Genomic DNA, 18,320 nt, shown 5'->3' with positions numbered 1-18,320 from the left:
CTTTAGGATAAGACAAAAGTATCTACAGCAGTGGCCAAGAAGCTCTCAGCAAAAGAGACCATGCGCTCAGTCAATGGAGGACCCGCTCACCTACCATGTCCAAGTAAGGAATCTGAGAGAGAAGTAGAGATTCGTCTACTGCAAGTGGAATGTGATGAGCTGAGAACAAGACTTGGATGTCTAAAGGTAGGTAAAAAAACTCTCTCTTTTGGCAAGGGCTTCTAAACAACTAGAGAAAAATCTTATTTGTGCTGATAAGCATCTTCTACATATCCGTCCTGCATCAGTCTTTTTCCTTTCCTCCATCACCCTCCATAGTAAATGTATTCTCTACCTGCCAAAAACTTTAAGCCTATCATCTCTTTCTAATTTGACTCAACACATGGGAAGAGTAGAGGGAGCTTAAAAAAACTGATGTAGAATGAAGTCTCTTGGGAAAATGTCATTAAACGGACAAAGTAGACCCAATTCACAGCCCAAAGTCAAGAAAACTGCTTCTGTGGAAATAAAAGGCTCCAAAAACCATTTTAACTCCCTAGGAAATGCCATAATATGCAGTACATCAAACAGAGGAATAACATATACAAAAAGTAACAGGTCCTCTTTACTGCTGTACTTTGGACTCAAGAAAAAATGTTTTTAAACTGATTGAACAATGGCCATTTTAACAAAGCTGATATTTCATGTTTTTAAAAAATGCTACAAAATTGAACCTCCCACCATTTTTTGTTCATGTTATTATGGTGCGCTGCTTGCTGTAGTAGTAAAAATGAGTGTTTTATGTATGTCTGTATTAATGTGTGTAAGTATGTTGTATGTGATGTTCCTAGTTCATTCCTGGCTCTGTGTAGCCAATCTTTTACCAATCTGTAATTCATGGTGGTTACTCTGGCTGGGAGGTTACTATCCTATAGAAATCTTTTCATACATGTGACCCTTAATGAAATAAAAGCCCATCAATGACAGTAAAAGTGAAAGACAGAGCACAGTAAAGACCTTTTTCTCCACTCATGACAAGGATACAGCTCAAATCAATTCTAGGAAGGTATAAAGAGGCACACGAGAGTCAGACGACTGTATACCAGGAAAGGCCACATTTTAATACAACCAATCAGGGCATTCTTTGCTTGTGTATTGTACTTAGGAAGTTCCATTTTCATTTAGCAGAACACTTTTTGTAAGTTTGGAGGGCTGATACTTTTTCAGTGCAGCAGAATGGCCTTACTAATTTGAAGGAGAATTAGCCAAACCATTGTGTGTGTATGCACAAGTGATACAAAAGTCATGGAATTTCAGGTGGATTTTTGGTACAGATAATAGATTGTTACAGAAGGTAACAATGCAAGGACAAATCCAAAACATTGTGTATCATTGTAGCTTTGGTAATGGGACACATAACCAATTTGCTGTGGTTTGTGCGGTGTATAGTACAATCCAATTGATAAATTTGAATTGTATGAGCTTGTTAGCAGTGCTGATAACTACCGTGAACCAAGTGTCCATGGTTTCCTCACACCCCTCTTTAAAAGATCAGGTATGGATTGGAGCCTTTTCAGGCAAGATGTAATAAACAGTTGAGCCCCTATAGTTTGTAAATATTTATAGATCAACACGGTTAGCTTAGTTTGTCCTAGGGGTACTTTACCTAATGCATTAAAGAAGATGAAGCAAGAGATCTGACTCAGAAGGTTAACAAGACCAATTTTCATACATTAAACCCTGTATAGTTCTGGATTTCTGCACAGTCAACATAGGTTATCTCTGTAAAATAGATTCCAATCATGTTTTTAGGGTAAATGACAAAAAGACAGTTGAAGAGACAGGGAGAAAACTAGGAAAAACAGTGTAATATTTTTATCTCAAAATATAAAACACTTAAGTCCCATCTGTAAAGTTTATTAAAAGCATGCTGGTCACCTAATGCCTTAAGCACAACCCAACAATGGTGTCCACCTCTGCCTCATTGCTTAACTGACAAGACAATCAATAAATGATGAATTTATATAAAGGTTTTAAAAGGTCATATAGTGGTACCTTCATAGGAGCCTTCAGTATTAAAGGTTCCTTAGGAATTTCTCAGAGTTGCCCCGCAGCCAAGTGCACAGTCACTCCTTTGACTTAATGTACAGTCTAGGGGTATGCTTTCCTGATATTTTATTGTAAAACTTTAACTTGTATTGGAGTAGGGAAATTGTGGGATACTCCACATACCTTTATTATCAATTCGAAGACACTAAACTTCCCTCTGTAGAACTATAGGCTGAGTCCCAGCACAAGTAGATGGTGGACAGAGCTTTGTAGTAGCAACCTGAGGATATTAAACTTCCTCTTAAATAATATGAGCAGAGTTTTACTAGTAATTAAACAGACTGAGCTCTTCCGAACACTAGACACAATGTCCACTTTAAACACAGCTAACTCTATAGCACCAGGTGTGGCAACAGCACACGGTCTCTAGGATCTCTCATACCACCCTGTACTCACTAATGTCCTTGGATAAAGCCTCCTTTCATTATCTTACAAACACTTTCTCCCAGTGATACCAGACTAGATCCTCAGACGATAAGCCCCTCAGTCAGCTCCAGCAGCTTTCAGCAAAGTAGGTTTCCAGCTAGCCCAGCTGAGGCCTCCATAAATTACAGACATGTAGCAGAATTGCCTAGGGGACCAGAAGCCCTCCCCAGGCTGTGATCTCTTCAAGGACAAGACACTTCTGTTCTAGGCTTTAAAGTATTTATACACACTCCCAACCACCATCTGAGCAACTGGACAGGGCTGCATATTCAGCTGCCAGTCACTAATCACATGCAGCCACACTGATTACAGTGAGCCAGAACTAAATTTACCTAGTTCTTATTTAGGAGGGTGCTGCAGTAGATAAGCCCCATAAAAGTTTATGGGCCTGCAATGCACCTGTGTGGTCAGAAGAAACCTTGCACCACAACAGAGGCAGCGGCAGTCAGATCTCTGTATGTACATATCTGTGGAGGGGGAGGATGGGATTGATTATTTAAGTATAAAGGAATTAATAAAGATACGTGTACTTTGTTTTAAACTCCACTTATTGTTTGAATGAGGAAGGAGCTTTGGCTGTACATCTCCTGTAGATCACAGGAGTGCAGTTTGTTCTGCACTCCTGTGACCCGTTTTCAGGTCACCACTCTCTGCTCAGAGCAGGGGGGAGAACTGAGCAATCGGCAGTGTTTGATTGGTCAGTTTTCAGCCTTCAAGCCAGCACGGGATGGATGCAGCATCAGATCAATGCTGCATCCATCTAGGTAAGCATGGCCAGTTCTAAGGGGATTCTGGGGTGGGATGTGCCCCCCCCCCCCCCAGATTTCAGTTGTGCCTCCCCAAGCTGGGTGTCCCCTATGTACATTATACCCATGACCACTTAGCTTCCCTCTCATCCCTGCACTTATAGCCGGCCACAGTGAACTACAATAAACAGTCCGGACAGGAGAAGTGACAGTGGCAGAGAGCAGAGAGTGGGGAGGAGGTGCTTCTCTGTGATCTCCCTTCTCCTGTCATAACAGCGATCCTCTATACAGAAGGTTACATAGGATCACTCTTAGATATGACAGTGCACGGCTTGATTACCCACACCAATCTCCTTCAAAGACTGCTCAACTTCTGTAAATGTGGATAGGGGTGGATAATCAAGCCGTGTACTGTCAGATCGAAGAGCGATCCTGTGTAACCTTCTGAATGGAGGATTGCTGTTATGACAGGAGGAGGGAGATCACAGAGAACCTGCATTTTCTCACTACTCCTGTAGTTCCCACATATAAGATTGGGGAAGGGGGAGCTTGTGGAGGAGGGGTGGGGGGGCTGTTTGTGCTGGTAAGGGTAATTGGGGGGGATGTGTTGGTAGGCAGGATTGGGGAGGATTTGTGTAAGGAGGGGGGGAATTGAGGGTGGGGGGGGGTTAGTGCTAGGAGGGTGGAAGTGGAGGGATTTGTGCTAGGAGGGAGATTTGGGAAGGGGCTGGGATTTGTGCCAGGAAGGATCATATGCAGGAGGTTGTACTAGGAGTGGGGATTTGCAGGAGAAATTGTACTTGTAAGGGGGATTTGTACTAGGAGGGGGGCATTAGGGGGAGGATTTGTACTAAGAGATGAGATTGGTGGGGAGGATTTGTGATAGGAGGGTGGTTTAGGGGCAAGTATTTGTACTACGAGGGGAGATTTGGGGAGAGGATATACTCTTTGGTAATTTGGGGGGATTTATACTGATGGGAATTGGGGAGAGAATTTGTACTAGGAGGGGGGATTGGGGGGAGAGTTTTTTTGGCCATGGAAGATTTGTCAGAAATTGGGGGGGATTTGAGCTGGAAGTTCGGATTGGGGGGCAAAGATTTTTCCTAGGAGGAGGACTTGGACTGTGAGGATGGGGAATGTTTGCATTTTTGGTTGGGTAGAATTTGGGCTTGCTTAGGGAGTGAACATGTTGCTTAGTGCAGTTTTTTTTTAAGGGAGAGGTGGAAGGTGGGGGCACAGTTTGCTAGATGATCTTGTCCTGGCACTGCCCACAAGGCACTTTACAGATCTTCTCCTCCCCACATAACATGTAGCTGGGATCAGATTCCTTAATACAATGTCTAGCTGGCTGCTGTGGCGCAGTTCTGACCTGTGAAATTCCCTGACTGGATTGGCAGCTGCAGCAGCCAGCTACACACTATGTGGAGGGATACCGATCTCAGCTATGTGGTGTGTGGGGAGGATGAAATCTCTTAATGTGCCCTGCCAGCAGTGACCCTGTCCTCATCTCTGCTGAGCACTGTCTTCCGCCATGCTGTTGCTCTGTTGGTTTTAGAGCATTGTTTTTTTGTTTTTTTTTATGTGCAATTGATAGCCCCTGCGTGGGCGTGGATTGTTGCTCCTGTGTTAAATTACTAAAAATTAATAAAAACCATTGAAATACAAAAACGTTGGGGCATGGCCATGTTTACCACAGTGTAGCATCCCCTATTCTTTTAAGAACACTCTTCTAAACATCTGGGAACTGAGGAGACTAATAAAGGCAAAAGAAAATTGTGCGCTGCCAAATAATAAGAATAATAATTAATGAGCTGCTGCAAACACGTGTTATGTGTGTAAACATAAAAACAGACTAAAACAAATGAAAAAGTTGCGCTGCTAGCATGTATCAATACATGTAAAAAAACAAACAAAAACATGACTGATAGTCCCAAAAGGTGATAAAACATAAATGCAATTGTTCAAAAAAAAAATCGAAATAAGTAAAAAAATCTTCCTTCTGGTGATTGCAAAATCCCAGAAATGTGCTGTAAATCTTCATTACATGTGAATCACCACAGTGAACATAGACTTCCAGGTGGACTCTCATCTTCTCACATGGACCTGTATGTGGACACAGGTTAAACAAAGCATCTCCCCAATTAGTGGGGGTAACACATAACTTGCTCCTCTTTGCACTCTTCCCCTTATGAATCACCACTGGACCTTCACAAATGGCACCCGATTTCAGTACAGCCAATTCTGTGGATAAAGCTCGACAACCACAAAGTAGACCATAGTGCAATAGGCTTCTATAAAAGGCATATATTTATTAAAGCATATGAGCTCACATGATAATAGTGTTAAAAACGCACGAAACAGCGGTCAGAATCAAACAACGGAGAGCAAGACCCTGCCTGTCGGAACGATGTAGGAGCGCGGACTTCATCAGGGGCAGCTCTTTGAGCATACGTACGTACGTATATACATACACACATGCATATAAGCCTTCTTATGTCGAGGGCCAAGCATCTATATAACATTTTTCTGGGACTGCAGCTATGAGGACTCTTTCACAATGGCAGCCAGGGGGTGGTAAAAACAGGAAGCAATGCATGTCAAACTCACCCATTGAGGTCAACAGGGCCTCACCACAACTGTGAGCCAAAATGCATGGCTTGCAGTTAAAGGAATAGTCCCACAATGTAAAATTACCATTTGGCAACTGAAACAAAAAACAGCCATGAGGAGGCATCAGTAGTACTTTAATGCCTGCTGCTCGCTTCTATACCACCCTCTGAAAATCAATACATTTTGGGTCACTTTTCAGAGGGATGTAAGTAGTACCACCTGTCTGAAAGAGCCCTAGTCAGTCAGGTGATTCTTAATACATCCTGACAAAAAAGGCCACTGATATGCTCTAGAACCTTTTTTTTTTATTATTAGATATGCAGGCAAGGGTTTCATCCAACAAGATCATTAGGAGCTGCAGGTGCATGAATATATCACTGTTACACCCTATCACTTATGTCATCTGCTTTACTGTTTATTAGGCAACTGCTACTATTATGGTTTTTTTTCCTATCCTCCTTATTTCTTGCACTTATCCGAGAGCACTAGTAGTCCACTATCATCTGCTAATAGGGTAGAAGATGTTGGTAAAACCATGACCTAACATATGTCTCTAATCTCCGACCAAGAAACCAGACTATGACATTGTCTTATGATGTATTGTTTAAAGAACTTCAGGCTGATATAAGGGTCCCCTCTTTTACTCTTTTTACATAGGCATTGTATTTTAAGTCCTCATGCACATTTGACGTTTTTGCAGCTGCTGTTTTTGGCTTTTGAAGTTTTTATCTACAGCTAGTAAACCCCCCAGCATGTTATCCTATGTGTTCATGCACACATACTGTAGACTTTAATCAATGTTTTTAGGTTGGAAAAAAAAAAACAGGACTACTTGGTTTCTAGAGGAGTTTTTTTAGCTCTAACGCTGAAAGAAAAAGCAAAATGCGATAAAACACCGCAAACCAGCGTTTGTGGACTTTTTGTTTACCCCAAAAAAAAACAAAAAAAATGCAAACATGGAAAAATGCAGGAAAATGCTGCTAAATGTGGCTAAACGCCAATGCAAAAAAAAGCTGAAAAACTCACATTTTTAATGTGACTTTACACAGATAACATTACCAGCATTATCAAAATGTCCAGTGTGCATGAGGACTAAAGCAGTCTTTGATGTGCATTAACGCACCTACAGTGTTAATGAGAATTTTGGACAAGTTTCACCGGTGTTCAAGTTGTGTCCGGAAAAGCTACTCAAACACCATGTGAGATTTTTTAAAAAAACATTTTGTACAAGGCTGAAATGGGAAATAATCAGGAGAAGGTTGCAAAGCGGCATTGCCTGCCAAACTCATCAGGCAGCATTTTTTTTCTTTGTCATGACAGGAGGCGACGCTGACGTTGCAGTGTGTATGCCTCCACCCACTCCCTACTTTAACAATTTGATTGGCATTTAGAGGCGGTTGGGAAGACGTTAAAATGCTAAAAAAACACCCACTTTCAAAACCTGTGTGAAAAAGACAATAAAGGGTAACTACACTTCCGTGGAAAGAAAAATGGCAAATAAAATATGGCATATACAATTGCTACACAAGCCATATTGTAATTTAATGTTACTACAAATGACAATTCTTTTCAATCTGCAGCACTGTAATTTTCTGTAAAATCCAGTGCAATATGGCAATCCTGGAGTCTTTCCATGCATCATATGCAGATCACGCCCAGAAATGTTACTTTTCAAATATGATTTTAGACATCCAACCAAAATTTAATTTTTGGTGAAATACTCCCAAAGGGTTAATTTCTTCTAAAGGGATGCAGATTCTGCAACTTTCCTCATTAGAACACTGCATCTGCTGAATAATAATATAAAAGTCACTCCCACTCAGATTCACTCTGTACAAACAACTTTTTCTTCAGAGTAGAAACAGGTAGGAATCTGCAAAAAAGTTTGTTAAATTCTCTGCAATGTACATTGATCACCTCGAGAGGCTTGTTTTTTCCCAGCAAAAGTGGATTTACTCTTAAATATTAATAAAAAAATAATTACTGTGATCCTTTAACAATAAAAAAAAGTATGTGAGCTACCATTGTCGACTTATTTTTAAACATGCAGACATTTGGATCTTGGGTTCACTTCCTAGTGAGACACTGACCTGAAACCTAAGACATTTCAGACCTCAGTGTTTGCATGCTTGGTACAGATTAATCACCCTGAGTTAGGGAAATGGAGATTTTGATGCAATATTAAAAGGCTACGTCTTTTTTTGTTAGAGTTTTATTGCCATATTATATATGGAAATACAAAGATGTACAAGATAATGATACACAGATCACCAATCACAGAGTATCAGAGTTGGCATATATAACAGTGAGTCAGCACAATCTCAGCAGTACATAGCAGCAAAACAAGTACAGTTACATTTCAATAGATCATTGTTTATTGCTTTGTAGACATTATTTCCAGCATACCTTAAGAACCAGCAGGTTTTATTTTTCTCCAAGTGTAAATACAAATAAGCCACAAAAAGAATAAACCATGTGTCAAAGACAAGGCCCATGGGCCAAATCCGGCCCACCAGGCCATATCATGTGGCATTTCACCCAGAGCTTTTTTTTCAGCTGGAATGTGCTCCACCTCGAGCTCATGTCACCACTGCCACCCCTAAACCCTGCACTCGGTTCACAGCACACACCTGAACTCTGCATGTAGTACACTCCTGTAGTACACTCCTAAACCCTGCACTCTCTACCTTGTACAAACTTGAACTCTGCACTCTGTACATAGCACACTCCTAAACTCTGCACTGTAGGTAAGACACGCCTGAACTCTGCATATATAATCTTACAGAGGCAACCATAATGTTAATAATGATGAAATTGAATTTGACACCCCTGGAATAAACCCAAAAAGAAATAAGAAACAGAAGGCTGTAAAAAGTTAAAAAAAAAAAAAGTAGCAATGACAGCTTCCTTATACCTCTATTATGTTATCCCCTATTACATTACATTGCCTAAGGTTGTCAGTTTTACACAGGGAGCTTACAAGAGAGAGCACAATGATGACATTTACAAGTTACAGCTTGGTCAAGGAGCACTGTATTTGTTTTTACTCTACTGGACAAAATTAATGTTACATGACTAACTATGATGTCAAGCAGGCAGGCATGCATGCCAACATATTACTTGCACAGGTAAAGCAATTCATTTGCATTTATTCCCTTATTTTTTCTTTTTCTCAATGCAGGAGGGTCTAATGGGCCAAAAGCCAAGTGATATAGAGCATTTGCTTAAACAGTCCCAGAAGGAGCTGCTATGGCTGCAGAGACAGCTGTCATTCATCTCCAATGGTGGTCCACCCTGCATCTTCTCCCCAAACAAGGTAAAAACCAGCATATGTGCCATCCATCACGTAATAGAGGAAAATATGCGTGCAAGATCTCAGAGCTTTCTTGCAAGCATTATAGTGCATGTGCGTATCAATAGTAAACAGTTCTGCTGACTTTGACATTCATGCCACAATAATTTATATTGCTTTAGGTGTACAATTTATTGCATCCATATATCAGGATTGATAACAATGGTCTCAGAGGGAATAAGAACTTTGATCTATAGCTAGAATAAATTGTACTGTGATTGCTTATATTCTAAGTTATTAACATCTTGGTGAGAGATCTTCTCTACCTCACTTATTTTCAGCTCTGAATCATATGAATTTGTTACTGATAACTGGAACGGAGGACATTCGCTGACTTGCTGATGTAACGGCATGGATGCATCTCTTCTCCTTTTCTCTGTCTTCTATGATAGACTCGGTGTCTAATGTATTTATAGTTTTCCCCTTTCCTCGCTGTTGATGTATTTTAGTTATCAATGAAAGGATTTGCATTTTTATAAGAATCTTATTACAGTCTGAATACTGTCCATGCTCTGCTTCTGAGCTGGCAAGAAAATGTTTAATATCCTTCTTGCATTTCTAACATCTGTGACCACAAACAATGCACAGAATTAATTAGCTTTGACCAGTCTCCCATAAAGTAACATTAAAAGGTTGTAGCTGCATGCTAAGAACACTTGCCAGACTTTGGAGCTTTCCTCCATGTTTTTAAGATTATCTCTGTGGTGTCCAACCATAGCTATTATTATCATTGAGAAGAAACTTTTTTGTCTCACGTCCTTCCATCCCCATTTTGTTACCACCCAGACAATCTATTATACCTTTACTTTATACTTGTCCACACTACAGGTCTAAATAGGAAGAGTTTATGCAATGCTTACTTGAAAATGCATGTATAGAAGAGTAGCAAAGAAGAGCAATGACAATGTTCTCCTCAAAATTGTTTTTCCGCTGGGTGGTCAAGCATGTTTGGTTTTGATGTAATGAGATTTTTACATGGATAGGCTAAATAACAGAAATAATATGTATAGTAAGTCCCCTACTTATGATCGAATTCCCAGAACGGAACTTGTTCATAAGTCCAATTTGTTTGCAAGTCCAGCAAAGTAAGGTTTATAATACTTTTCACACAAATAATGCATGAAAAACAAACACAAGAAATACTGTAAAGAGAGGATATTAAATCTTACAGTACCCTGAAAGGTACAGCAGTACAGTACAACAGCTGATATACTGGGGCTGGCATGGAGTGGCCAGACAAGACCTCTGCTTTTATGCTTGCTTCCAGACATCCTAGGCTTGAAATCAACACTGTACTACTGTACTATACAGTACAGTACGCAGCAGAACAACTGCTTGTGGCAGAGGGTGCACACAGCTAACAATGTCCGGCAGACACGTGAGCTACTTTCGTGATTTGGCATGTGAATGCATGTTCGGATCTTTGAAAGTTCGCAACTTGGAGGTTGTTCATATCTTTGAAAGTTCACAACTTGAATGTTCGTAAGTAGGGGACTTAATGTATAAGAAAAATGTATGTAGTCAACACAAAGCTGCCCTTCTTTGCTAATTTTTACTGCTGTCCTCACAATGTCCTGCCTTCACTGTTCCTATATCTTATTGCCCACTCTGTGTCCCCATAAGGTCCTACCCTTTCAAACCATATAACTTTGCAGCCCCATCAAAATTGCCATGTCTTTAAATATTATATACTTTTTCTTTAGAACACTGACTTCTGAAGATTATTATTTTGGCCTACTGGGCTTCTTCAGCAAAGTAAATGCAGTTTATGTCAAAAATACTGACCCTGGATTAATTAATCTACACCAACGCAGTTGGCAAATCTCCTACCTGACTGTCAGAGAGCTCAGATGATCAGCCCAATTTCTACCACCACAAAGTGGGAAAGAAAGTGGGGTGGGACCTAGAAGTAAGTAAGAGTGCTGTAATAGGGGATTCTGTGTCAATGTAGGCAATGAATGCTCCAAATATAGTCCACCTATTTATTTACTGCTAAAACTGGTTCACTCAGAATCTCATGCACTTCTGCATGGAAACCAATCAGCTTCCAGGTTTTATTGCTAAAGCTTATTTGAACAAGTTGAGGTTAGAAGATGATTTTCTACCATTCACAGATACACCAGATTCTGAGTGAACCAGCTTTAGTAAATCTCCCCCACAGTATGTTGACAATAAAATGCTTAGTCTAAGTCTAGTTCAGCCTAAATTACAAACATAAAAATCAGCACAAGGGACATAACTTACATTTAGTATGATGTATAATTTATGCCGATTCTTCTTGGTTTCAGAGACAGGCATGTGCCTGATAGCTCCACTCCAACCATTTAGAGATCCTGTGTCATTCATAGGGGCTGTAGTACGGGGGGGGGGGGCGGGGGGGCAGGAAAGATTAAAATTTCTCCTAAACCAAGTATCAGCACAAAGAATACATCATGCTAAATGTAAGTTATGTCCCTTGTGCTGATTTTTATATTTGTAATTTAGACCTTCAATAAGGCAACATGCAGAGAACTGGAAAAACTGTCATGCTAGATGGCGACCTGCACATGTAATAGATATACAAAAAGTGGGAGATGGAGACAAAATTACTCTGAACAGGGTTTTACTGGTACCACACCCTTAATCAGAAATGTATTAAGTAGGACCCTAACCAAGAACAACTAATGGGGCTTTAAGGGTACCAAACCATATGAATCAACATTGGTTATACAAAATAATATAAAGACAAATTAATAAAATTGAACACCTTTTATTAGGTTACAAAACCACCAACAGGTGGAACATTACCGTCAAACACATACATAAAAGATCAAAAGATTCAATTGATGAAAAAGCCACAGTAATTGCCACTGATGTCCAAGATGTAGGAGGGCGTCATGGGCATTAGCTACAAATCACCGGTAGCTACAGCCTCAAAACATCAAGGCTAAATTGTGAATGAATTCTTGGTTAGGGTCCTACGTAATATTCCACATGTAATAGAAAGACTTGGCAGCTCCAATTGAGATCTTGGCCTGCTAATTTTTTTTACATGTTAGGATTTTTTACATTACGTTAACGGCTAAAACAGCATATTATGGTAGAATATAAATTAATATAAAGATAAGCTCAGTAGAAAAAAATGTTGCTTTTTTTTTGGGAATGGCATCCTTAGGGTGTATTTGTATTCACGTGGATGCTAAGAGGAGAATTATGGAGCAGGTTTTTGAAATGTACCCTTCCTAACAATCAGATTGGAAAACAAATGACTCAGTTCATGCATTTATGTTTATGTTGCACTGTGCTTGGATACAATGCTCGACCATACCTGCAACTGAACTAAATTGCTTGGTCTGCTGGGAGAGAGTTTGCTGCACAGATATAATGACAATTGATTAACAGGTGCTCCTCTGTATCCAGAACATATATAAACACATCATTAATGTAGCTGTCAGCAGGGTCTGTTGTATCAGTTCTTGAAGGTCTAAATACCTAGCATACATTGTACAATTCTTCGAATAAAAGGGTAAAGGTAGCATTGCTTGGTAAAATTGGAGCAGCACAAATTGTTACATTTGCATGACTCATCCTTGTTTTTTCAAACTCAGTTCAGTAAGGTTCTATTTGTATCAGTGTGGTCTAGTGGGATGTGTTAACATGTTAATGCACATTATATCACACAATTGCATTAAGACCATTCTTTGAAATATGCTGTCAATTCACCACAACAGACTAGAAAATTACCTGCACAATTTTTGTTGATGCAGCGCACCAGTAGTGTGTTATCCTGCGTTGCAGGGCTCAGTTGTGGAAGGTATAATATTACAAATTCTGTAAATAAAAGTAGAAACACCATGATAAGATGAACCACAAGTGTGAAAAAAAAATGTAACATCAGCAGATACAGGTACAGTAGCTGCTGATTTGTAATGAACAGACAACTCCGCAGCCCAGGGATCCAGCAATGTCTTCACCTGGGCTAGTTCTTTGCTGGTTTTAGAGTCCCTGGTGCCACCATCTTAATTGTGGGAAGCCGGCTATGACTTTTTGCTGTTTCACAGCTGACTCTCCACTGCACATACGCAAGATGTACTGCTCTCCTAGACTGGTCCCGCAGCCTCCTGGGACATGTAATGTGTTCCAGGAAGTTGTGGATGGGGGGAACTTTCGCTTTTCTTACCTAGGTTGTCAGAAAAAGGTGCCCTCTTACAGAAAACAAAATATAACAATGTTCACAATTAAACACAAATGCTGTTGAAAATTCTTATTCGAAAAGTCCAAAACCGAACATCAATAACCTCCATGAAGAAATAGGTATTGAATGCTGTAGTCTACACAAAGCTCTTATGCAAAATGAATCTACACAACACCTTGTAAATCCCTCCACCTTTGACAACCAAACTCGCCTGAAAATATGGCCTCCAAAGTAAAGGTTGGTCATAACGCTCCAATCTAAAAAACGTATAAATATATTAATTAATATAAGTTATCCAATACTATAATATTCACACAGGCATAGCATCACTAGCTAAAATTAGAAATGTATCCTCATCCACAATAACGTTGAAAGATGAAACTCTGCATAGCATAATCTTTCATTTATTTCAATATAAACCAGCCAGTTTAATGTCAGTAAAAGAACTCTCGTGTTAGGAGTGCTTGTGTTGCACTAAACATCTAAAGTATACAGACAGGGCTGTTTTACCAGAGGCCCATATGACGTGTACAAACACCCAGCTAGTGTTCAGTGTGATCACCTCAGCTAGTCCCACCATATACGTTTTATCATCAAGACTTCTTCAGGAGAACTGATGCAGTTTGGCCACATCCACGATTTTCCCAACCATGTTGCATAATTGCGTTCCTCAGGGTGCCCAAGGATGCCCCAGGTCTTTCCCAACCATTGCCTCTGGCTGGAAATAGGCAATAGGTAAATAGTAGTTTGAGGTGGGTCCCAGCTCCACATTATAGAACAGCTAGTTGAAAGATATCTACTCGCCTGCCCACACACATTACAACCTGATATAATACTAGTTACCACCAACCCAACAGTGTAAGAGTCTTCTTGAATTAATTGTTTAGATTGGCTCTTGTGTTACAAATTTTTGGTAAACCTAAAATTGATTGTACAGAAATAGCACAATCAGATTGTAATGTATATGGGCAACGTAAGGGCTAGTGAAACATTTCTTTTATCTTTACTTGTTTTCCTGATCAGTTCTAGATCTCTTTCACAGACAGCATAGCCCAATTTAAAAAAATAAACTTTCCTACAGTAACAGATTTTTCCTGTTTCACTGAAATTACTATGGGGTTAATTTACTAAAACTGGAGAGTGCAAAATCTGGTGCAGCTGTGCATGGTAGCCACTCAGCTTCTAACTTCAGCTTGGTCACTTAAGCTTTGACAAAAAAAAAAAAAAAACTGGAAGCTGATTGGTTTCTATGCAGGGCTGCAACAGATTTTACACTCTCCAGCAGGCTTAGACTGGCCATAGGGCACACCAGGTATTTGCCCGGTGGGCCGGGGCCGCTAGGCCGCATGTCCAGCCGCAGATTGAACATGTGGGAGGAAGGGGACGACGGGGCAAGGGTTGGGCTGCGCTGTGTCTGCTCTGATTAGACGCCATGTACTCTCTGAACCCATCCCTAGCTTGACCTCTGATTGACGGATCCTCAGCATGTAACTGGCACCTGACAGACATGGATCAGTCCGGTGTCACCACTGCCATCCAAGGGAACCCTGGCCAGCTCATCAATCACTCCACGGACTTCAAGAGCCCGGGGGCGTAGTGCTACAAAGACAAGAAGAAGCGGGAGGCCATCAGCAAGTTCCATCGGGCTCTGCTGGAGATGAAGGGGCTCCTTGGGGAGCAGGACAGTGTGACCAGCACCCATCCTGGGTGCTCAACATCTGATACAAAGAAAGGGAGGTGAGCAGCCCCCCAGGCATGGGAAAAGAGTATGACGGGGTCAGCCAACATTCCTGCTTTGTGAGTGGCTGGCTGGGGTGTCCGTTAGCAGAGTAGTAAAAGGATAGAGGGGGGAGATGGCTCGCTGTGTAGACAGTCTGCCAAAGAGAGTGACGGAAGAGGATGGAGGACAGCCAGGCATGGGGGTCCAGAGGGGTAACCACTGTGTACTGCCACAAAGGGACATGTTCACCTGTGGGGGGAGGGAAGGGGTGCTGTACTACCACTAAATACATGAAGAGCGGAGCACGCATGTGGGATGGAGGCTTAGCCTGAACCTTCATTGTGTGCATCCTGGACATGTCTACATGATTGATTACTGCTGCGTCACCCTATAGAGGCTCAGGACCATGGACACGAATAATGCTGCATATTTATTACGTTAGCTCCTGGTCACACCTGTGCAGTATACATGCACTTTAGGTGCATTATAAAAATCCTGCTTGCTGCATCTTTGATGCGCTTTAATCAAAATGCACATTATATAGAATTCAGTGGTAACACACCTAAAGCACACTGCACAGATATGAACAGGACCTGCACTTATGGCGCGCCAAAAGGCACCTGCTCAGCATGTGAAAAGTGCAAGTAAAATAGCCCTCTTTAAAGGCTATGTAACCAGTCACATTTGTGTGCTGAGATTTTATACCATGTGCTGGGTGTTTGAAAAGTCCATTTTTAGAGCATTTTGTGCAGGCTGTAAACTGCATCTGCAAACAGTGGGCAGAAAACCTCTAGCAAGGTGAGGCTCTTGTGTGAATACCAGCTTGATTTAAAAAATACAAAAATAAATAAAAAATGAGCTGCTCAGTCTACAATGCCCAGGCCTATTTTTTTCTCACTCCGGGCCTGCTCTCCAGTTTTAGTAAATCAACCCTTATGTCTGCCTAATCATGGGTACCGTGTAATACACTCACCTGCCACTTTATTAGATACACCTGTTCAATTGCTTAGTAACACAAATTGCTAATCAGCCAATCACTTGGCAGCAACTCAATGCATTTAGGCATCTAGATGTAGTGAAGATAACTTGCTGAAGTTCAAAACGAGCATCAGAATGGGGAATAAAGGGGATTTAAGTGACTTTGAACGTGACATGGTTGTTGGTGCCTGAAGAGCTGGTCTGAGTATTTCAAAAACTGCTGATCTACAGAGAATGGTCTGAAGAAGAGAAAATATCTGGTGAGTGGCAGTTGTGTGGACAAAAATGCCTTGTTGATGTCAGAGGAGAATGGGCAGACTGGTTGCTGTGACATTCAGATGGTGGGGTCAGAATTTGGCATAAACAACATGAAAGCATGGATCTATCCTGCCGTGTATCAACGGTTCAAGTTGGTGGTGTATTGGTGTGGGAGATATTTGCTTGGCACTAGCAAGGTGTACCTAATAAAGTCGCCGGTGAGTGTAGAGTGGTTTTACATGCCGTTTACAGCAGAACAGTCTCAGATCTAATTGTTTGCACAGATGCACTAAAAAAAAAAAAAAAAAACTTCAGGATGGAACTTTCCTGGGCAGTGTGAAGGAGTCAAAAACATTTTCAAGTTTTTATTGCTCTATGTTCAAATTAAAAGGTATGCGCTAATAACAAACTTATACAAAAGTGTATATCATCATCCAAAAAACATTAGTGTTTTAAATAAATTGTAGTGTCCAAACATAAATTAGTGTCCAAAAAAATATATATATCTTCAGTGAGTTGAACCAATTGTGAAAAAGCTCTGGGAGCAATGAACCCGATGTCCAAATAGATATGGTGATGTTTCAGATACTTCCAGATAATAATAATCACAGCCAAACAACTTTGCAGCCCAAGCTCTTATGATGAACTTCTCCACTCTTTCTCATACCTCCATGAGAGCATGCAGTACACTCAGGGACAAAAAAGAGAACATAATGGTGCAATACGTTTTTTTCATTTATCTCTTTAATAAAAAAGGTATAAGGAAACTCACAAACAAGGTGTCCAACAGACACCAGCAAAAAGGGTTGAGATACAGTTAACGCTCACCGCAGATCTCTCCCATACAGCACAGACCAGCAAGGCTTTCTAATGTCCACATCAAGTAGGCTACGCCCAACCGGTTTCGTCACACCGACGTCATCAAGGGGCGGTACAGATGGGACTGTCCGACAGCTCTTATAAATACCACCCTTCATCTTCATAGTTTTAACACCCAGCCAATCACTGCGTTCCTAGTCTCCTTAATCACGCCGGCTAGAACAGGTGTTTCCCAATTTAATTATACATATACACTCTATTATATAAACAAAAAAGCTAAATATATATACACTGCAGGTTTGAATCAGCACAATACCGTTCTCCTTCAAAATCACCCACAAAAAAAATATATAAATATAAAAACATAAATACATGCAGAAAATATACCATCCTGTGCATGGCTCTTCAAACCACAGAAAAACCCTTAAAGGGCCATGCACAGAACTTAAAGCACAACTCTTCTCATACACAAAAAAATAAAAATAAAAAAAATAAAAAATTTTATAAAAATATAAACCAAATTAAAATAAACTATATATAACGATCACTACATGTGATCAATATTTTAAAATATTTATCTTAAAAATTAGTCAAAAAACAATTTAAATCAATATCTATGTTTAAACCTCTTGGTACTAAAGACTCCAATTCATATATCCAAAAAGTCTCCTTTTTTGATATTTCTTTAATCAGATCTGAACCCCTCCAATGACTTTTTACTCTCTCAATTCCATAAAATGTCGCTAAACTAGGATCACTATTGTGTCTTAATTTAAAATGTCTTGAAACACTATGTTTGTCAAACCCTCTCTTTATATTGTTCAAATGTTCATTTATCCTAGTCTTCAACTGTCTCCCTGTTCTTCCAACGTACTGAAAATGACACGGGCATTCCAAAACATAAATCACATGAGAGGAATTACACGAAATAAGTTGTTCGATCTTATATTCTTTCTTAGTTATATTTGAAATAAATTTCTTCCTCTTTATTTTATTCGATCTATTTATCGTTCTACATGCTTTACACCTGTTACAATGAACAAATCCCTTCAAATCGGGAAAAAAATCCACCTCTTTTGGTGGATCTAGAACATTATGCACTAATTTCGTCCTTATAGATCGATTTTTCTTATAAATAAATTTAGGTTT

The 18,320-nt window shown here is 40.2% G+C and overlaps 1 protein-coding gene across 19 annotated transcripts in view; it reads left to right on the top strand.

The window, feature by feature from the left end:
• Positions 1–18,320, top strand: part of RIMBP2 (RIMS binding protein 2) — a 593,145-nt gene that overhangs the window by 159,419 nt on the left and 415,406 nt on the right. For all 19 annotated transcript variants that reach the window (XM_089653728.1, XM_089653746.1, XM_089653735.1 and 16 more), the window contains exons 4-5: positions 7–186; positions 9,052–9,186. In XM_089653728.1, coding sequence (XP_089509854.1) covers positions 7–186; positions 9,052–9,186 — 315 coding nt within the window. The remainder of the gene's footprint in view (positions 1–6; positions 187–9,051; positions 9,187–18,320) is intronic.

Source organism: Staurois parvus, unplaced genomic scaffold (assembly GCF_062004578.1).
Source record: "Staurois parvus isolate SC_StPar_1 unplaced genomic scaffold, SC_StPar_1.0 ptg000719l, whole genome shotgun sequence".
Taxonomy (NCBI): Eukaryota; Metazoa; Chordata; class Amphibia; order Anura; family Ranidae; genus Staurois; species Staurois parvus.
The sequence above is the reverse complement of the archived record's forward strand: the minus strand, read 5'-3'. Positions and strand labels throughout refer to the sequence as shown.